The sequence below is a fragment of the Cucumis melo genome, chromosome 6 (assembly GCF_025177605.1).
Source record: "Cucumis melo cultivar AY chromosome 6, USDA_Cmelo_AY_1.0, whole genome shotgun sequence".
NCBI lineage: Eukaryota > Viridiplantae > Streptophyta > Magnoliopsida > Cucurbitales > Cucurbitaceae > Cucumis > Cucumis melo.
In genome coordinates this window covers 35594913-35618237 of record NC_066862.1, presented here as the reverse complement: position 1 = coordinate 35618237, position 23325 = coordinate 35594913, and the positions used below count along the sequence as shown (strand labels likewise).

Sequence of the window (23325 nt, the reverse complement as noted above, 5' to 3'; positions counted from 1 at the left end):
ACAACTACAAACCTTCGTAGGTAAGTAAATAACATATTGGAATGTTCCATCTCTGACCTGATATTGCATGTTATTAACCGGATTAACCTACAATGGAAAAATATAAGAGTCATATATACTGTATATATGAGATATGAAGATGTATATTAAACATAAGTAATAATTGTTAAAATGACCATACCTTTATTGATCGACTAAGTTTAATCTGTTCCCTTAATATATCTTAAATAGTTTTCGTAAAATCAGTCATTTGATAATCAACTTCATTTCTTCGTTCAAAAAACCATCTTTGCAACATTATTCGCAAAACCTTAAGCATTGAACATATTGATAACTCCCTAGCCTTCAACATAGTAGAATTCAAATTCTCGAATATATTAGTGGTCATGACATTATATCTTCTACGTGGTGAGTAGGCACGAGACCACTTAGCAAAAGAAATGGATTCAAGCTCCTTACGTATACCAGAGGCAGAAGATTCCAACAAACGCATTTCATGTTCAAAATCTACAATATTAAAGGCCTTCCCATATGAATGAAGGACGAAATCCACTATTCTCTTATACTTCAACTTGAGCTTCTTAAGTAAATGAACAAGGCAGATGCGATGTAAAACGTTGGAAAATACTACCTCTATAGCTTTGCATATACTTTTATGCCTATCAAATACTACGACAACATCATTCCGGCTACCTATAATTCTCTTCAACTGGTTGCAAAACCAAGTCCATGAGGAATCGTTCTAAGAATCCACAACACAAAAAGCTAGTGGAAAGATCTGATCATTGGCATTAGGTGTTGAAGCAGATAACAAAGTACCATCGTACTTATTCTTCAGACTAGTTCCATCAATAGAAATGAGTGGACGATAATGTTGCCAACAAGAAATGGAAGCAGATAATGCCATGAAGAAGTAAAGAAATCTACCATCGACATCAACTTTGTATTCAATAACACAACCTATAAACATAAAAAAATAAGAACATTTAAGAAAAAATGTATAACAATATACTCAAGTATATTGTTAATATACTTGGGTTGTTGAGTTCTAATATGTATGCAAATCTGGGTAACATCTTGTAGGAGTTCTCAGGAGATCCGCGAATATCATCTGACGCAGCCTCACAAGCATGCCATGCTTTTTGGTAAGATATACTTAAACCATGTTCAGCACGAATGAAATGAACTATATCTTTGAGAGTTGACAATTCAGAACTAGCTAAAGAACTTTTGTTCTTAATTAGGTCCTTGATAACAGTAAATGTGGCTTGTCTATGATCCATTAATGGAACATCTACTGAACATGTACATTCTGAATCAAACCTAGTAAGAACTCATATTGACCTATCCTCATGAATAGAACAAGAAGCACACAAGGACCATTTGCAGTTTCCAATGGCACATTGTAAAATCATAACTTCCTTGTTCGATTTCATAGTAACGTACTGAAAATTATCTCTAAGAGCAATAACTTGTACACACTTTTTGAACAAAGATTTAGTTGAAAACATGTCTTAGACTTTCGGTGCAAAATTGGAATCTACCTTAGACATATCTATGTTTTCAAAAACTCTACCCCCATCATCATGAATTTGAGTTTGAAAAGAACTCGACAATGATGAACCCAAACAAATAGATAAAGGACCAACAGAATGAACAATAAGGGCAATATGACGCTCAACATTCAATGTTATTATATGGTAAACCCATTTAACATCATTATCATTTGTTATAGCCAAATCCTTCTTAACACATTCTATAGGACCTAGGCAAAGGTATATATCAATATTGTTCATATCAATAATACTGCCTAACTTAGATCTAAGGCTACTGTACAAATCTTTATAGCACATATGTTCATTAACTATAATGTCGGACACACTAAAACTAACGTAATTGTGTGATTCATTGAAAAACTCATCGAAGTATACTGCAATTCTGGCCATCCTGTAAAACATATGAAAGTATTACTATATGACAAAATATATGTATTAATGAAAATAATAAGGGGTATATAACAAATTAAATATACTTCAATAATGTCAATCCGGACGAAGTACTTTGTTAATATGAACGGGTATAAATTTCAATACACATTTACGATAAAAAAAAACTATAGAACTGTAAGATTTAAATATAAAATACAGTATATTGGGTATATATCACAAAATCTAACTACTGTAATATGTATGTATATATCACAAAATGTAATCTGACTACTGTAGTGTTAATATTGAAAATCTAACTACTTAAAATTGTGTATATATCACAAAATCTTAACTAACCGAATATATGTGAAGGCGGATGGATTCGTAAAGAAAAGACTGTGAAGAAAGATAACCGGCTGTGTACAAAATCGAAGAAGAAATATAACTGGCTGTGTACAAAATCGACAAATTATTCAATTTCGAGAGATGAAGAATGTAAATAGAGAAGATTAATCATGAGAAATATAAACAAAAAAAAATACAACCACGAGGACGGAGGATAAAGAGGACAGAGGAGACAAAAATGGAGAAAATGGAGAAAATTAGATGAAGATATACATATTTAATAATATTTCCATATTAAAACATATATTATTACATTATAAAGATATTGGAATTATAATTAAGGAAATTAAATGAAGATACAATGGGAAACGTTCTTTAATTATTCCATTATTGCATATTAATTGTCAATATAAATAAGGAAATTATATGTATACAATTATTATAACAATAATGTAATTAAGGAAATAACTATTTATTATAATGAAAAATTATATATATTAATGGTTAACGATAATGATAAAATGATCCTAAAAAAAGTGATTTCTTATTTAAGTAAAAAATATATAAATTAGAATATTTCCGAAATTTCGTAGCCAAATTAGGCATTTCCTCTAAATCTTTCTTCAAGTTAACCCACAACTTCAAAAATTTTCAAGAACCAATATTATCTTCCAAAATAATTTTTTTGTTATCGATAAACTTTGTGAGGATTAAAGGAGTTGTTGTGAGAGAGAGGTATTTAAATCTTTTGCGATTAAAAGTTAGAGGAAAATGTTCACACGAGATTTCTTAAATTGAATTTTGTATATTGATTTATATGTTGTTGTAGATATAATATCTAATATTTACTCATTTGATGCTTTCTTTCAAATACAAATTAAGACTTATAACTTTTTGATCTTCGATCTTTAGAAAGTTGTGGTTGCAAGTCTATTTGAGCTTTAATCTTCCGAAACTCAAGAAAAGTTTGATATTCCAAGTCTTCAATCTTTCAGAAGATAATGATCTCAATGTTGGTAAAAACTTGCATGTCTTGAAAGCTTTTTGAAGTTTGAATCTTTAATTCTTTAGAGCTTCAATTCTTCCTTCAACCAAAGATCACCAAATGAATGGAAAAGATCTCTATTTATAGAGAAATTTGATGGGCTTTAGGTAGGCTTGGGCCCATTTTGTAACGCCTCAAATTAAGGTAATTTATTTTTAATTATCTTAAGTTTAATTTTGACCAATGATGGAATTATTTTGGGTGTTATTTGATTTAATTGTGGAAATCCTTGATTTGTAGAAATTAGAATTAATTAGATACTTTGGAAAATATCTAATTAATTAAATTTGGAGTTTACAAATAAAATTGTTTGTTTTAAGTGAATGTTATTGTTTGTTTTATTTTTGGTGGATTTGGGGCTAATTATATATAGTTATATATAATTGATATTAAGGGGATAATGAAATGATTATATTAAGTATAAGATTGGTTTGTTATTTTGGAAAGATAAAGTGATGTGATTGGAGAGAGAGAAAGATTTAAGTTTAGAAAGAAGATTTGATGGAGTTAAATGAAGAGAGAGAGTATAAGATTTTTTGGAAAAGAATAAGGAAAAAGAAAAGAAAATAATAATAATTTTATTGTTATTATTTCATTAAATAGGCTCCTTAGGAAAGAACTATTAATCATGTTCTTCATTTCAACCCTAACCCTTCAATGGAAACCTTAGCCACCAACAAGTCCACCACCGCCACCATCCTCCGTTCGATAGCCACCATAAGTCGCCGCCACCTTTCGCAAGTCGTCGTCCCAAGCATCAGTCGTCTCTATCTCAGTTAGCCGTCTCCGTCTGCACCTTCGTCGTCTGTTGATCGTATCGGCTCACCGTTATGTGTTGTCTGCCTTCCACCGCGTTTCGGCAGTCGTTCGTCAATCGATCGTCTGCCTTTTGCCTCGTCGACAGTCGTCCATCAGTCGATTGTTCATGTCTGCTTGAGCCGCGCAAGTCATTTGCAGCAGCTACGTCCTTGCGTAAGTAGAGTCGTACGTTGTAGCCGAGCCTTCCTTCATTCGAGTCGTCTTCAGCCGTGAACTCCGAGCCGAGTTGCACGCATGTTTTAGCCAAGTCGCCCTCCAGCGTCCAAGCCATGCACGCCTAAGCAAGTCGCGAGCCAACCCCTACCCAAGTCGATTCCCTCCCTCAGCCGAGCTGCCTAGCTGATTTTCCCCTCCAGTCGAGCCGTTTGAGCCGCCAAGCTTGTTTTTAATCCTTTTTAAACTATTTTTGGTAAGTTTTGATTGGGTTTTTGGCATACCCAACAAATATTGAGTTTGGACCCTAAATAATTTAATTTTGAATTAAATTAGTTAGATTTTCATTGGAAGTTTGAGCTGTGGTGTTTTTCCCAACCAAGGGTAATTCGGATTCAACCTTGACTTTAGGTAAGTTGAATCAACTGGATTTTTGGATTCTTAATCAACTGTGAATTAAGTTATTGACTTTAGTATTTTCCCTTACTATTTAGGACTTCGTTGTTTGAGAAAGATTGGCTATTTGCTGTTAGAATTTGGTTTAAGCTAATCTATAGGTAAGATATTCTCCTACTAGACCTTCAGATCGAAGTAAGGACTTGCATGTAAAATTTTCCATTATGCATTGAGGTAGCTAATATGCATAATGTGGTTATGTTTATGATCATTGATAGTCATGACTAGTCTATGGTTAGGATGATTGATGGATCTGACTGAGTTATGTTGATGATGATTGATGATGTTGATATTAATGCATGAAACATTAATCTCATGTTTTAGAATGCTATGATTATTGTTCATGCCATGATTATGATGTTATATTATACTACATGTTATGGATAAGTCGTACTGTTAGCTTTATCTATTAGAGTCGTACCCACATGGGTATCCCTCTAGATCACCACCTTTTATAACTGTGTAGTCCGACGGGATCACCAGTCCAGTATGAGATGATATGTTACGAGTGACTCAACGAGGTCACTTATAACCTGATTGTCTTAGTGTTTCTTTTGAGATTTACTAAAGACCAGTTTGTCCTAGGTGTTCCTTGTGTTCACCGAAAACCAGTTTTGTCCTAGGTGTTTCTTCGAGTTCACTGAAGACCAGAGATGTTCCTACGGGATCACAGATTGCGCATGTTCGGGAACGTGCTAGTTTAGAGGTACCCTTTACAGGACCCTAATAGGAAGTTAACAGTTACCTAGCAGAACTAGTCGTAGGTCCCTTATTGAGTATATTTTTATACTCACTCTTTCATGTTTACTTTTTAAGGTAAAGGTCAAGGGAGAGGTAGAGAGAAACTGGCAAATGACAAGAAGTGACCGTAGCATGCGATAGGGACGTTTTTCTTCCGCCGTTATGTTTTTAGTATTTTTTTTTCGTACTTTAATGATTAATCTTTAAACTAGATAGGGTCCGAACTAGGATTTTGTTATTTTGAGATTTATTTCTATTTCTATTTCTATTTATTTATTTATGATTTTAATGAGTATTTGAAGTTTTGATTATGAACATTTTTTTTATTTTCTAATTTAATTTAAGGAATTTATTTTCCTTTCAGTAGTAATGATCTCAGTTTAGTATAAAAAGTTGGGTCGTTACACATTTGCTTGGTGTGCTCGGGTCCATTACTTTTTTGGTCTAATTTTTCATCAGGGACTTGAATTGGGTTGGATTTGAAAAAACTTGACTCCTTGAATCCAATCAAAATATAATCATCACAGTTTTACTGTGATGACATGACACGATTTAAATGGCCAAAATTTCTTGTTCAACAAATGCCCCTTTTCGAGATTCATTCACGTGTATGGGTGGGTGAATCTCGAAAACGATAAGTTGGAACAAAAAAATACAAGTGATTTGTTCTTGATTTTGACTCCAACGCTAATATGCTAAATTAGTCATACTATACATTTGGACATAAGTGTGATTAAAATGCTATATGAAGAATTTTGGAATATAACCCAATGTCAATTTTGTAGAGAAATTTGAATTAAATTCAATTTTTTTTTAAAATTTAAATCACTTGGAATATGGCCGAGAAATAAATTTGAATGAAGTTAGATTATTGTTTTTTACCAATGAATTTATTGAGAGAATTGAGACTTAAAATTGATAAATTTGGAATATCGCCAATTCATCAAAGTATGAATTTAAGTCAAAGTTTTGATTGTTTTTTTTTTTTTTTTGCATGATCTCATAATTTGAATTTTTATCAAAACTTGTACTACTTGAATTGCCCCAAACTTAAAATTTGAAAAGTTTGCCATTTTTTTTGTTTTTTTTACTTCACTTGAATTTGAAATGAATTTTTTATTTTAAAAATTTTTCTAACAAAAGACCAAAATGATTTAGGATTTTTTTCTTCCAATTTCTGTTGCTTCAATCCTAGATTAATTAGGAGAACGGGTTGAGATTTGCCTAATCAAACTCAATCTCAAGTCCTAACTCAATCTCAACAAGTTTGTTGAGAATTCTGGTTCAGATTTGTCACCTTCCATAATCTATAAATAGAGAAAATGAGTGAAAACAAAATCAGAACACTTTCTTTCCTACCATCTTTTATATATATATATATATATATATATATATATATATATATATATATATATATATATATATATATATATATATATATATATATATATATAACAAACTATTAAAATATTTACGGCCCGTGTAACAAAGCCCATAAAGTTAGCAATTTTTTAAATATTTCAAGTTTGTCCTTCTATCTTTCTTCTCCTCTGCTATTTTTTTCTATCGTCTTTCTTCCTTTAAACTAGATAGGGCCCCAACAAATCATGAATATTGATCCCTGTATGTTTCTATATACTGTTCAAGACTCATCAAACATCTTAGGATGTTAGTTTATTGGATTTAGGTTATTAAGATAAAACTAATAATATAATTAATAACACTTATTGAAATTATAAGAATAAAACACTTTATTAATAATGGTCAATAGATTATATTTACTATCTACGAGTTTTAGGACATACTACCTACACGATCATGTTGATATTATTTACATGATCAAGTATTATTTCATACACGATTGTGTATCATGATTGCTTAAAAGAAGAATTACACACACGTGTGTGGTCGATTAGTCGTACGTTGACTAGGGCATTTTTGGTATTTTCCATTGTGTGCCTGTGAGTTTTTTTTTTAATTTTCAAAATTGTTCAATATAGTGCAAAAATTTTGTCGGTTTGTTATATTAAAAAAAAAAACCATTTTAATATTGTTTTTAGGTTAATTTACATATATAAAATAAAAAGCAAAAATATATAGGATCGGTATAACAAAAAAAAAAAAAAAAGTCTACGAAACCAGCATTTTTTTCATAAAAAAAAGTCTATGAAGTCAGCATTTCTTTTCATAAATTCCAAAATTTTCATTGCTAGTTTTAAATTTGCCAAAATAATTATTAAATTCCAATGCATCTGCTTCATATTATTACTTGTCCTTCTTCATATTCCCACTTCATCTTTTTCTTTTGTTCTTCTTTTTTCACTACACGAACGTATGCCAAAATCTAAATGATCAGTCGTCTATCCGAGATAGACAAAGATAAATCAATTATCTATTCCAGATAGATAAGTGATAGAACTAAACGAGCGTTTACTAAGATCTAAATGATCATGTACTAATAACTAAACGATCTTGGTACAAGATTGTGTATCAAGATAATTTAGATTTTGTACAAGATCGTATACCAAGATCATTTAAATTTGGTACTATATCGTTTATCAATATCTAAATGATTGTGTACCAACATCTAAATGATCTTGGTATAGGATGTGTACCAAAATCATTTAGGTTGGGTACAAGTTCGTATACCAAGATCGTTTAGATTTGATACAAGATCTTGCATCAAGATTGTTTAGGTATTTGTATACGATCATTTCATTTAGATTTGGTACAAGATCATATACCAAGATCGTTAAGATTTGGTACAAGATCATGTAACCAATATCACTTTACTAATATTTGAACGATTATACACCAAACTTTTTGCATTCGCGTGTGACCGATTAATCAGAGTATTTTTGTTATTTCATATTGTAGGCTTCTGAATTTTTTTTCGTTTTCAAAATTTTCATATACGATCGTAAATATTTTTGCTTTTTGTTATATTTTTTTAAAAACCCGTTGTTTTTATTCATTGAAATATCACATCAATTATATTGTACATGTAAAATATATTTATATAATTTATGGACGCATGTTACTTTGATATATAAAGAAACAAAACCAATGCGAGTGTATTTCTAAATTTAAGGTAAAGATTCAAATACGTGTTCACATTTTAAGAGAGAATACTTTAAAACTTAATAAGATCGAAGAAAAACTGAAACCAAAATTTTTTATACAGAAAAGTATTTTCCCAAAAGAAAAAAAACGTTAATAATAAATATATATCTTCTGTAATTTTTCAACTATTTAAAATTTTGCTACAGTTTTTTCCGTTCCCTCTTTCAAAACTCTCTATCTGTCATGGTGCCTACCTCTGTTTTTTCTCGTCTTTCTTCCTATTTTTCTTCGAGTTCTTTCCTCTTGCTTTTTCCCTTTCACACCCTCATATTTGTCCTAGCTAGATCCGAGACTGATACAAGGTAAAACACCCGATTTTGGAACTTAAAACACGTGTGGATTGAAATTGGTGTATTATCTTTCTCAAAAAAACAAACTTGCTCGTTGGATTGGGTCGTTCATTGGCATGAAGGAATTATTAAATTTTGGCCAAATATTAACAATACAAATACCTCGAATCTAGAAGGTTTAAGAAAGCCATAAGCTCCAAACACTATAAAAGAAGCATAATTTTTTAATTTCAAGTCGTCTTAGTCAGAAATTCTAGATTTTTTTTTTTTTTTTTTTTTTGTCTATTCTCTATTATAAGAATGAAAAAAAGTGTGAATAGTCCAAAATTTTGAAAGTGATTTTGTAATTGGAATCAACAATAGATTTTTACGTAACAGTCCTAACCTTTTCGGTGGGTAGGTTTTTCCTTTGTTTTAGTGTTTTATCCACGTTACTTTTTGTGTTACTGATTTTATTGTTTTCTTTAAATTTAGTTTCTTTGTTATTTCTCTCTACTTATTCTATAGAGTAGAAATTGAGGTGTTTTAATTTTTCCAAAAGGTGAGCTAAACGAAGAACTAAAAGTTCTCATCGTAGAATGTGAAATCTCAATGATCCCGATATAACTTTAGTCAAGCTTCCTTTAAGTCAAAATGTATTTTTCTTGAAAATAAAATGAAAAACTTTGATATTTTATAGAAAATCTACGTGGGACCAGTGGAATTGACACAACTTTAGGTTGAGATATGGTTGTAACCTTACGTTTATATATGTGAATGTTGTAACATTACATTTATGTTAATAAACATCAAACGGAACAACTTACCTTAATTAATGATTCAAGGAACTAATCTATAGTGTATACTATATATAAAATGACCAACAGACAGAAATATTTTCTTCCCATTTTGCCCCTCTCAATTTTAGTAATTCTAACTATAACAATAGTGTTAATTTTGTCAATTTTAAAACTTGTTAAATAAAAATTTAAAAGAAAATTGTAAAGTAACATAACTTGTTAAATTAATTAACAATTAATATCTAAATATTAATTACATTATTTGAAACAAATTACCACTAAATACATTTGGTAGATATTAATTACACTTTATTATTTTTAATTCCAAAATTCTTTTTAGCTTCCAATATTTTCATTTATTCTTTTGGATAATGATTTTAATCAATTTTTTATCGTTATAAAATCATTCACTAACTACATTAATCAAACAGTTCACACGAATAATAAATAAAGAAATTTTGTGCACCTGAGGTCTCTTCTCATTCTACAAATTTAGTTTACTATATAAAGTCGATATGCTAATTGAAAAATATCATTCTCTCAAGCCTACGATGACGAACAACGATATAAAAATATGAGAATGTTTGAGGCCATGACCATCAAGTCACACTACAAAAATAAAGGGGTTTTGCTGACGCAGAGATGCATCGGCAGATGTTAGATCCACGTCAGGAAAGGCTACACAGACGCAAAAATGGACGTCGACAAGAACATCATGAGAAAAGTGTCGTGAAAGGCACTCTCGACGCGCAAACGGGACGACGTCGGCAAAGGGTTACTACCAATGCACTGTTCGGCGACATGGTCAACATGTCGACACTGGGAAACTACCGATGTTTATTAATAACGTCGCAAATACCTTACAACCAACGTTGTCAAATACGTCAGCGTCGTCTAGTACGCATCATCAATAGTGTTATTTGATTTAAATTCATTCTAAAACACAATTAACGTAAGATTAATAATAAATTATTAAAAATTCAAATTGAATTATGATTAACGTAAAACTAAAAAGAAATTATTAAAATACTAAATCGAATTTATATTAATATTAATTCAAGTATTAAAAAAGTAAAAGTTCATAAGTTCAGAAATTACATGAATGATAAAAAGTAAAAATGAAAACTTAAAACATAGTTGTAAGCGCCGACACTAGTTTCTCAATTTCTACACATTGCCTCAGCATGATTGTAGCTAGTATGATCATAGGAAAATGGGCAGAATGTGCAAAGAGGGAAGTTGAACATTATGAGGTGCGTCAAGAGAAATACGAGGTTGCTTCAAACAGAAACAACCTTTACTCTGGCAGTTCTAGATAATTTATTAGGAATAGAGTAGTCGTAAATGACAAGATTGATAACAGAATAGTAAGGCATAGAAAGTTTTCCACTTGTATATTAAGTAAATGTGATTGATAGCGTTTTTAACAATAAATCATATTTACATAATATGCAAGTGAGGAACTTTCTAATGACTTATCTGTTCGGTTCTCAATCTTGTCACTTTATGCTCCTCTCTTTCGAATCAATTTTCTGAACCACCAGAGTAAGGGTTGTTTCCGTTTGAAGCAAGCTTGTATTTTTCTCAACGCAGCTCGTAATAATGTTCAACTTTCCTCTTTACACATTCTGCCCACGTCTTTTTGGCCATACTAGCTATAGTCCATGTTGAACTCTTGACTACTACTATTTGACTTTCTTTGAGTTCCTCAATTTCACATAAGCTCCTCTATAGACTTCTCATACTATTCCTTTTCTTTCTTCGTTGCTTCAATATAGCATATTGTAATTCTGAAATACACAACAGGTTTGATATAAACATACATACAATATACATTCATCCATCAGTAAAGTACATCCCACTGCAAAGGTAATTTTTTCTTCTTTAAAATCAATAACGTTACAGTTATTCACCTAAGCATGCAGTCATATTAGTATTATGTATGTTGCTATCATTTTAATCAAAATCTAAATACATGTGGCTAGTAGAATGTGGTATTGGTAACTTTAATCTCAACTTCAATCTTACATCCTAATAACACTAAATTAGAATGCAATACTAAAACCTACGACTAAATCAAAATCTAAAACATAAAACTAATTTAAAATCTAAAACCTAAAACTAATTTGAAATCTAAATACTAAAAATAATTAGCTAAAACAAAAGTAAAACAAAGTAAACCACTTACCAAAATGAAGAGTGACACGATAGATGACGACAAACGAAATAGAGTGGGCGGCAACGATTGCACTTCTTCTTGACCTCTCTTAACTCTCTCTCAACTTCTCTCAACTCTCTCTCGGACTTCTCATTCTCAGTTTTGTGAATTACAAAATGTGAAGTTGGTTTTGTATAGAGGAACTCCCGATGTTTCACTTATGACTTGGTATAGGATCCTCAACTCGTGACACAGTTACTTACGACATCGTGAGAATCCAGTCAAAAGCAATCAAAACGTCACACATCTCGCGATGTTACCTACCATATGTCGGCATAGGATCTCAACCTCGCGAGGCAGTCACTTATGGCGCCGTGAAACCCTATTAAAGCATTCAAAACGTCACACATCTCGTGATGTGGTCTTCCCCACGTCGACAGAGGTTCGACCTCTCATGATGTCATGCAATCCGGCGTCGAGATATGGTTATCGGAATTTTTAAAAGTTCAACTTTTGCTGTAGCCAAAGTAACGTTGGCAAAAGGTCGACCTCTCACGATATCTTGCATGTAACGACCCAACTTTACAGACTAGACTGAGGTCATTACTTTACTATCAAGACACATCACCAAATTGAAAACAAAAATTTCATAAATCCTGTTTAAATTCAAATAATATCTAAAACTATAGGAAAACTGTTTTCAGGCCCTGTTTATAACGAAATTCAAATGTTCACATAACCACCTAGGAAAAACTATCAAACAAAACAATTAAATATCCTAAAATTTGACTCACTCCCATCCTCAAAACAATTTAAGATAACAAAAAGGAAACAAAACAAAAGAAACGTCTAGCGGAAGCATTAAAGTAGACATCCCCATATGGCATTCACAAATTCTTCTTGCCCTTGTCGTTCTGCCTCGCATGTTACCTTTACCTAAAAAAGTTAAATATAAAAAAGGTGAATATAAAATATACCCAGTAAGGGACCCACTACTAGTCGCGTTAGGGGAGAATAACGGTTAGCTTCCTATTGAGGGGTATCCTGCAACATAACATTCTAGTGATCCTATGGGATGCACATCTCAATTAGTCTAGTGATCTCGTTGGATAAACATATCAATCTAGTGATCCCGAAGGATACACAACATGTGGTGATCCCATAGGACACCGTGCCTGCAAGGTACGCTACCTCATAAATAAAGCTAATGTTACCCATAGGTCCAGTCTAAACAGTCCATGGATAGTCATATACTAAACATTTCAACTAATGGTTCAGTTTCTATACATAATATATCAGTCCAGCAATCTAAGTATAGTCATAGTGCCCTTAGCCCGTATATTCAACTAAACTATACATCACAATTAGAAGTCGAATTCCATTCCAGAGTACAAGCCACCAATATGTAAGTACACCTGACAGTCCGATATCATATGTATTCAACTAATAGCACGACCCATTAATACAGCCAAATTACATAAAACAAACAAATCCCTATCATCTATGTCAAATTCCCATAACCTAGATTCAGTCAATAGCACGACCCATCAGTCAAAGCAAATTACTCATAATAGCCCAAACATTCAAACTCCATCAACAACACAACCTTTCATTATGCATAGACTACACATGACATCCCAAACACAAATTACGAACTATATAAACGCACATCATTCAGTCCAGTACAGTCAATATAATATAACTTTCATATCAGTTACTGCATTCTACATTTCAAATGGAGTCCAGTAGTAGAAATTCCCTTACCTTAGATTTAGCTACGCTCCTTAACCAAACTAAGATCCAAAGAACCAACCTAAACACATCATAAGGTATTTAAATACTAAACAAGCAAGCTGCCCAATCAAGGAATACCCAATTTATAGAATCTACAACTTACCTAAGCAAATGGAGAATTAAACTCCAGACAAACCCGTCATAGAATCCAAGGATTCGAGTTCCAAACCTTAAAAAAAATCCATGGTCATGAACCCAATCAATCCAAAAATTTATTCCAACAATAATATTGAAATCGACTAAGGAAACAACTAGAAGATTCACACTCTCTCTTACCAAGTACTGACTCAAGTGGCTGTAAGGAAGGGTGGCTGGCGTGCAGCTTGGCTTGGGAGGTAGCTCGACGCACGCAGCTGAAGAAGATAGAAAATTAGTTCGAATGACAGAGACATTGGTTCGGGTCGGGTCGGGTCTAGTGTGCGGCTTGAAGAACTGCGGCGGTGGTGGTTGCGCTTTGTCGACGACACACGGAAAGAAGAACGATGCGACGCTCGACGCTCGGCTTAGACAGACGAGACTGAGGCTTATGGAAGGAATGCGACAACTTTAAATGCAGCAAACTACTGGGACACATGGACGGTTGCGTTCGATGGAGAAGTGAGGAGATGGAGTGAGGCGGCAGCAATTGGTTAAGGAAGAAGAAGAAGAAGATGGGAAGGGGGGGATGCCGACGGCTGAGATGAAGAAGAATAAGAACTTTAAGGATTTTTTTAAAGAAATTTAGTAATAATAATAATAATAATAATATAATTTATATTATATTATATTATTATAAAATTCATATTCTTCTTTTTCTTTTCTTTTCCTTTATAAACTTAAATAACCTTATATCCAACAAATTAAATTCTCAATAACTTAAAGTAATTATATTGAGAACATACCTCACAATTTTGGGACGTTACATTGCATGCAATGCCAGCAGTAATTAGGGTAACGGCGACGTATACATGCATGGCGTCGTGAAAGTCTATATTATTATCTTAATTAAATGTTTTCACGATGTCTTCTCGCGTGTCATCGTGGAAGCTTCACCCTCTATCAACGTTATTTGTTCGACACCGTCAGAAATCCATACTATCGACGGTTTCTTCACGGCATTGCGAAAAGGTTCTTCTTACGATGTCACTTTTTCCAACGCCTTTTTCGACGTCGGGCAGACCTTCGATTTTTTTACAAGCTAATCCATTAAGACAAAAACCTAAATAGAGGAATGAGATACCAAAAGTTATGAGCTAACAAAATTAATAGAGATTTTCGTATTGAAGTATTGTTGATTAAGTTAAGTATACGCAATAGTCATTAGAGTAATATCAAGAATAACTTATTTAAGATTTTCTATTCGACAAATAGTGAGCAAAAGATTTTTTGTCATGGCAATGTCAATTAATTGTTATTCATGGTAACTGCATTTTGACTACTTATAACGGTTTGATTTGAAAATTGTCTTTGCCCTTGTTTTATCACATGAAGATGAAGGGGTGATTCTAGGATTTATTTTTATTGTATTTCATAATCATGGGTTGTCTTTAAAAAAATAGATAATTAATAACTTATGGTTAGTATAAAAAAGATTATTAACAATATGTAAAAAAAAAAGAAACACACAAATACTTCCAACAAACTGTTTTCCATTTAAAAATTTATTGTTCTAATAATTTACTTTACTTTGTATTGTACTATGTAGAAAATATTTTATGAAAAAAATACTTTAATAAAAAGATCAGGAAAACTCTACTATACATATTTGAAAATATCGTTAAAAATATTTGATTTATTGTGTATATTACAATACCTAATATGTCTATTTAACAAATAATTTATTAGCACAATTTCTATGATATCCTTTAACTCTAAACAACTTTATAGAAATAAAAGTAGGTTATAAATATAAAAAGAAATAAATATTATATTTTTCTGAAAAAAGTATATTTTAAATTTTTAGTAAAACCTTGACCTTCGACGTGCATAGAATGTGTTGTTACTAGTCTATAGTATATATAAAAGCATTAGTGTGGATAAACTTTTTTCTCTTCATTATACCCTTGAATTTAATTCTATGTTCCCAATCACTCTTTGATTTTATGGTAAATTCATTTTTAATTTTATTTTTTTTGTAATATGTATAATTATAAAAGGCACACCTTCTCCCACTACTTTTTGAACTAATTATACTTAAGTTTAGTGGAATTAGTATGCACAATGTGAAAAGTTGAATGTAAATGATTTTTCATTTACCCACTACTTTTTAAATTAATTATACTTAAGTTTAGTGAAATTAAAGTATGTAGGATGTGAAGAGTTGGAATGCAAATAGTCTTTCATTTATATTTTAAAAAATTAATTAAAAATTAAATATCTTATTAATCCTAATTAACAATACAAATTTTAAGACTTGAAAGTTAGAAAGTTTTTGTAACATTTATTTCTATTATATAAAAGACTTCCTTGATTTTTTTCTACCAACGTCGTTATTGAGAAATTTGGATCCATCCAATGGGACAAGATTGGTATGTTGATCATTTAGTAAAAACATTATACATGTTGAAATAGCAATGGATGATCATGCAGGAAAATAAGTTTTTCTTCCACGAATACCATTAAGCCCACCAAATTACAATAGATCCTTTATGCTTTGCAACGACAATTAAGAAAACACAAGGACAAACAATTCCAAATGTTGGAATATATCTTCCTGAAAAATGTGTTTTCTCATGAACAACTTTATGTTGCACTATCGAGAGGAATTTCAATGAAGACAACAAAAGTATGGATCAAACCCATAGATGACAATAAACAAAAAATATTGTTTATAAAGAAATCCTTTTTTTTGATGTATGCAAATCTTACATTTAAATTTTTATATTTTAATCTAATTATTGTAATTTCTTCCCATGTACAATCTAATTCTATCACATTTTGAATTTCATACCTTTAAATTTAGCACAACCTAAACATATACATGCAATATTTAATATAATCTAAAGCTACACATTATACGTGTCATGCACGTGTCTTTTACTTGTATATATAAAAGCTTGAATAAGGAGATTTTTTTTTTCATTTTTGACCTTTCTTAGAAGTAGCTTCTATAATTAGGTAGATGACAACGTTGTCTTTTTCCTTTCCTATTTTTATTCTAATGAATGTTGAGATAATTTTGTTAATTGATTAGGCTAATTGTAACTTATGAATAATTAATAGCTCAAAAATATTGAAAGTCTTTCCAACTTCTAATAGCTCAAGAAAACTAAAAGTTATAACTAATGAGCAATTTTATAGCTAAGGAAATAAAAAAGTCCACCTTCTAAATGGAAAGAATTAATAATACATTTAATTATTAACTCTTACACAAAATACAATGAATGAATCTTTAGGAATTCTTAAATATGTATGGCAATAAAACCTCTTTTTCTACATTAGAATTTGCACACAATTTGGATAGTCTTCCAACTAAGAAGAAATATCTCAGTTTCATTGCATGTTTCTAGTTCTGGGTTGTTCATTTCCTTTCTATTTCTTTTTATTTATTTATTATTATTTTTATGCTTTTCTAGATGTGTTTATTTTAAAAATATATCCTTTGAAAATCTTTTACATTTCATTGATGTTTCAAGTTGATAAAACATGCACTTTAGAACATCTCCATTAGTCATCGAGTGTTCGGTCGATCTATCCACCTAGGGGCTAGGCTGGTCAAATCGAGAAGTTATTGGGTTTGATCCAATAAATCCATAAACAACAATAAAAATGAAAGCATATCCAAAGGCCAATACAAACAACAATAGAAAAAGATTCCACTGATAGAAAAATATATCTTTAAGTGATAGTATGTGATTTATGAAGTTATTGTTCCTTTTTTAAAAAACAATATCTCATAAATTGACATCATTAAGAATATCTATATGTATTTATATAAAAAAAAGGCTTTGGATTTGTTACTTTCTCTTAATTTGTATTTTTTTATTCATTCATCAACTCTCTTCTCTACAAGTTTCTAGAATTTAGTATGGTAAACCAATGTAGTATAGTTAATTTATTTTTCTCAACGGTTGCAAAGTAGAATTGTCTAGCAATCATTATAGCATTCCATTTTAAGAATTATTTATGAGTTTAATCTTAAACAACAATTATTGGGAGGAAAATTAATCAATGAAGATACTTAACAGAAAAAAAAAATTGTTATGAAAGAAAATTCATGCTAGACAATAAAATAAAAATGAAACACAAATGTCATGTACATGACATGTAGCTAGTGGTTTAAAGAAACTCTAATGTTTTAAAAGGATGATTTTGAAAAACAGGTGTGTGTCCTTCCAAATTGTTCGCTAAACAATATGATTTACCTTCATATGGATGATATATATTATATACGGTTGCCTTAGTTGGGGAAATTGAAAAAATAATGCAATTTTGAAAAAAGATCGGAGAGAAAGGGTTATTTGAAACAAATTAGGTGAATAAATAGGGGTGTTTTTTCTAGGGCACCACACTCTCTCTATATTTTGCGGTTTTTAGGAGAGAATCTCTCTTTCCCTTTTTGCTTTAAACCATTTTTCTTTTATTTTATTTTTATTTATTTATTTAGGATTTTTTTTTAAAAAAATATAACAAACCATCAAAGAACAATTTTGAATGAAAAAATATAAGGCCTCAAATTAAGGTAATTTTAATCTTAATTATCTTAAATCTAATTTCGGCCATGTTGAAATTGTTTTAGGTGTTATTTGGATTAATCTTTGAAATTATTTGATTTTGTAGAAATTAGAATTAATTAGATGGATGGATGGATGTATGTATGTATGATTAATTAATTAATTAAATTGTGAAAAGGATAAGAATAATTATATTATTGGGAATAATATAATTATTTGAGAAAAGATATAATTATTTTGGGAGAAAAAATAAAAGAAGATAAAGGTGATGATGTGATGGTTTAAAAATTATTGAAGAGAGAGAATATTTGAGTTTAAAAATTAGATTTTATTGGTTTTAAATGTGGAGAAGGTATGAGATTTATTTTGTTTTGGAAAAGGAAAAGGAAAAAAAAAGAAAATTTATAATAATTATATTATTATTATTTTCTTTAAATAGGACTTCATGATGCGTTCCATCGCTATTCATCATCTCATTCCTCAAGAAACCCTAAAAAAATCCCTAACCCCTCAAATTCCAATTAAGTCCGTCGTCGTCTCCACCTTTCTTCGTTCGACTGCCTCTGGGAGCCATTTGTAAGCTTCCATTTGCGTTGCCGGTTGAATCGCCGTTCTCCCGTCCATCTTCCTCTGAAATATTTGCCATCGACGAAGTCTTCAGCCTTCACTAATTAACGCGCCGATCACGTCTCTCCTCCGTCGTCCACCACTAAGCGTTGCTATCTATTGCATTCGTCGCACTGGCCGCTACTTGTGAACAGCTAGTTGAACGTCTGTATCAATCGAGCCACATCTTCGTAAGTCGAGTTGCACGCGTGCCTTAGTCGGGCCCAACCCAAGTCGCACGTGACTCTTTCTAAGCCATGCGTCCGCATACGCCAAGCTGAGTCCCCTTGCAAGCCACCAACACGTGCCAGCTGATCCTAGTTGTGTCAGTCGCTCGAGCCGTGTGTGTCAATGAGCCGCGTCCTTGCAGCTGATTTTCTTGAGCCGCCAAGCCATTATTTTTAGCCACCAAGCTTATTTTTGGTCTTTTTTCCCCTATTTTTGGTAAGTTTGATTGGGTTTTGGTTAATGCCCAAGAAAGATTAATTTTGGACCCTAAATAATTTAATTTTGGATTAAATTCGATTTTTTCATGAAGGACTGGTTGGATCAAATTAGGAGTAGGTGCTGTGGAATTTTTCCTAAATTAAGGTTTAATTGGAATTCAACCTCAACTTTAGGTAAGTTGAACTAAATGATTTTTGGATCCTTAAGCAACTGTTTATTAAGTTATTGAACTTAGTTTATTTTACCCTTACTGTTTAGGATTTTTCTTGGGAAGCTAGACTTTGCTATTAGGATTATATTTTTGGATTAAGTTAATCTCCAGGTAAAATATTCTCTTACTAGACCTCTGAACGGAAGTAAGAGATTGCATGTAATTTTTCATTATGCATTGATGTAGCTAATATGCATAATGTGTTGATGATGATGATGACTGATAATCATGACTTAGTTTATGTTTGTTATGACTGATAGTTATGACTGAGTTTATGCTGATGATGACTGATAGTTACGACTTATTTACGTCGATGATGATTGATGATGTTAATGTTAATGCATGAAATATTAATCTCATGATTAAGAATGCTATGATTAATATTCATGTCATGCTTATGATGTTATGTTATGCTACATGCTATGGATAAGGTGTACTGTTAGCGTTATCTATTAGAGTCGTACCCACATGGGCGTCTCTCGAGGTCACCACCTTTTTATGACTATGTAGTCCGATGGGATCACTAGTCCAATATGAGATGATATGTATATGAGTGACTCGACGACGTCACTCATAGCCTGATTGTCTTAGTGCTTCTTTGGAGTTCACTAAAGATCAGTTTTGTACTAGGTGTTCCTTTATGTTCACCAAAGACCAGTTTTGTCCTAGGTGTTCCTTTGGGTTCACCAACGACTACAGATGTTTCGATGGGATCACGATTTGTGCATGTTTGGAAACGTGCTAGTTTAGGGGTACTACTTTACAAGACTCTAATAGAAAGTTAAAGACACCTAGCGGGACTAGTAGTAGGTCCCTTACTGAGTATATATTTTTATACTCAGCTTTTAGATGTTTTATTTTTCAGGAAAAGGTAGAGGTAGAGGTAGAAGAAAGCTGGCGAATAACAAGAAGTGACTGTGGTGTGTCATAGGGAAACATTTTCCTTTCGCCGTTATGTTATCAGTTTTGATTTCAGTATTTTTTTATTTTCATTATTATTCTTTTAAAACTAGATAGGGCCCAAGCTAGAGTTTTTTTTTTCTAGATACTTATTTCTACAAACATTAGTTTATTTATGATTTTAATGAGTACCTGAGGTTTTGATTATGAAAATTTGTTTTATTTTCCATTTTGTTTTAAGAAAGTTTTTCTTTTCTTTTAAGTAGTAATGACCTCAGCTTAGTATAAAGGGTTAGGTTATTACAGTTGGTATCAGAGCCTAAGTTTTTAGGTTATGCAGACTGACTTATGATGTAAGTCTTTGTTTTTGTTTTACCCCAATGGCTTATACGGCCCTTCGTCACTTGCTAGGTATGTTTTATGATTTATGATGATGCTATGTTTATGACTTTACCTGAATTAAACTAGATAAAGTATGAATATTATTGTTGTATTGTGAAAAACTTATGCTAGTGGAATTTAGGAAAAATGCTGCCATGTAGAGGTATACGTATTGGTGGTAGGGAGGCAGAGGAGCTGGACGTACCCAGCCTGAAGAATAACTTGCTATGCAAGCTGCCAACCCTATTGCATCAGTCACTTAAGTAGACCTCACTACAATGGAGCAGAGATAACCGGATATGCTAAGAGATGTATTGGTATCGTTCGATACTGCCCAACAGACCTCGCCAGCCCTTGCTCAGGCCCTAGTGTGGAACCACAGAAAGTGCGAGACCAACTATTAGCAAAGGCTAAACATTTGAGAGATTTTAGGAAGTACAACCCTAAGATATTTGATGGGTCATTGGAAGATCCAACCAAGACCCAGATGTGGTTGGCTTCTGCGGAGGCCATTTTTCTATATATGAAGTGCCTTAACAACCAGAAAGTTCAGTGTGTCGTATTCTTTTTGGCAGATAGAGGCACCGCCTAGTGGGAGACTATAGAGAGAATGTTGGGTGGTGATGTCAACCAGATAACTTGAGAGCAGTTCAAGGAGAGTTTCTATGCAAAATTCTTCTCTGCCAGCCTGAGATATATTAAGCACCAATAGTTTCTAAACTTGGAGCAAGGCGATATGACTGTGGAGCAGTACGATGCAAAGTTTGACATGCTGTCCCACTTTACTCCTGAGGTAGTAAGGAATGAAGCTGCTAGGACCAACAAGTTTGTTACCGGTCTCAGATTAGACCTCTAGGGTTTTGTTTGAGCCTTCAGGCCAACCACTATGTTGATGCACTATGTCTGGTAGTTGATATGAGTCTACATGAGAGAGCTGATTCGTCCAAGACTGCAGGAAAATGGTCAACTCTAGGTTGGAAGAGGAAGGCTGAGTTGCAGCCTACTACAACACCACAGATGAATTTGAGGTCATGTGTTTTTTAGCGGCATTGTCAGGAGATTGTTGCAGCAGGAAAGACCTTGAGAGAACTACCTGCCTGTTGTAGCTGTAGGAGATCTCATTGAGGACGTTGCTTAGCAAGAAGTGGAGTTTGCTATAAGTGCAATCAACCAGGACATATAGCTGACTTTTGTCCTCAGAAACTGTTTGGGACTACCTCGAACCAGACTTCCATTTTCAAGTAGGGAAGAGTTTTTACCACTACTCGTCAAGAAGCCGAGCAAGCTGGTACTGTGGTAACAGGTACGCTCCCAATCTTGGGGCACTTCACATTTGTGTTGTTTGACTCTAAGTCTTCTCATTCTTTTATATCCTCAGTATTTGTTTAGCATATGTGTTTAAGGGTAGAACCATTGAGTAGTATATTATCTATTTCTACTCCATTTGGAGAAGTTATGTTGTCAAAAAAAAAAAAAAAAAAAGATAAAAGCATGTCAAGAAGAGATAGCAAACCATGTGTTAGATGTAACTTTGCTAGTTTTAGACATGCAAGATTTTGATGTAATTCTAGATATGGATTTTTTATCTGCTAACCATGCAAGTATAACTGTTCCCGCAAGGAGGTAATTTTTAACCCTCATTCAGCGGCTAGTTTCAAGTTTAAGGGGGTAAGAATTGTGGCCCTACCAAGTAAGGTCTCAACTAGGGTACTTGGAGTATCTTGGCTAGCGTAGTAGACACTAGAGAGCCTGATGTTTCCTTGTCATCTAAATCGGTGGTAAGAGAATACTCTGACATTTTCTCTGATGAGCTTTCAGGACTTCTACCTCCTAAGAAGATTGTTTTCGCTATTGAGTTAGAGCCAGACACTGTTCCCATATCTAAAGCTCCTTATAGATTGACCCTAGCTGAGCTGAAAGAGTTAAAGGTCCAATTGTAGGAGTTGCTGGACAAGGGTTTCATTCGACCTAATGTGTCATCTTAGGGAGCACCAGTACTGTTTGTGAAGAAGAAAGATGGGTCGATGCGCCTATGCATTGATTACAGAGAGCTGAATAAGGTGATAGTCAAGAACCGTTATCCGTTACCCACAATTGACGATTTATTTGATCAGTTACAAGGAGCTGCTGTTTTCTTTAAGATTGATGTATATTCAAGCTATCACCAGTTGAGGATTAGAGACAGTGCTATTCCTAAGAATGCTTTTTGTTCCAGATATGGACATTACGAGTTCATTGTAATGTCTTTTGGCTTGACGAATGCTTCTGCTGTATTTATGGATCTGATGAATAGGGTGTTTAAGGATTTCTTAGACATTTTTTTTTATAATTTTAATTGATGATATCTTGGTTTACTCTAAGACAGAGGCTAAACATGAGGAGCATTTGCATCAGGTTTTGGACACTCTTTGAGCGAATAAGTTATATACTAAGTTTTCTAAGTGTTAGTTCTGGCTGACGAAGGTGTCTTTCCTTAGCCATGTAGTATCTAGTGAGG

At 32.5% G+C, this 23325-nt stretch overlaps 1 protein-coding gene across 1 annotated transcript; it reads right to left on the bottom strand.

The window, feature by feature from the left end:
• Nucleotides 1-223: 223 nt before the first annotated feature.
• LOC127149758 (uncharacterized) lies at nt 224-1283 on the bottom strand. Its single transcript, XM_051085630.1, has 3 exons — nt 1034-1283; nt 758-960; nt 224-709 (listed from the first exon to the last, which is right to left on the bottom strand). Exons 1-3 carry the CDS (start codon nt 1281-1283, stop codon nt 224-226), a joined length of 939 nt encoding a protein of 312 aa, XP_050941587.1.
• Nucleotides 1284-23325: the final 22042 nt, after the last annotated feature.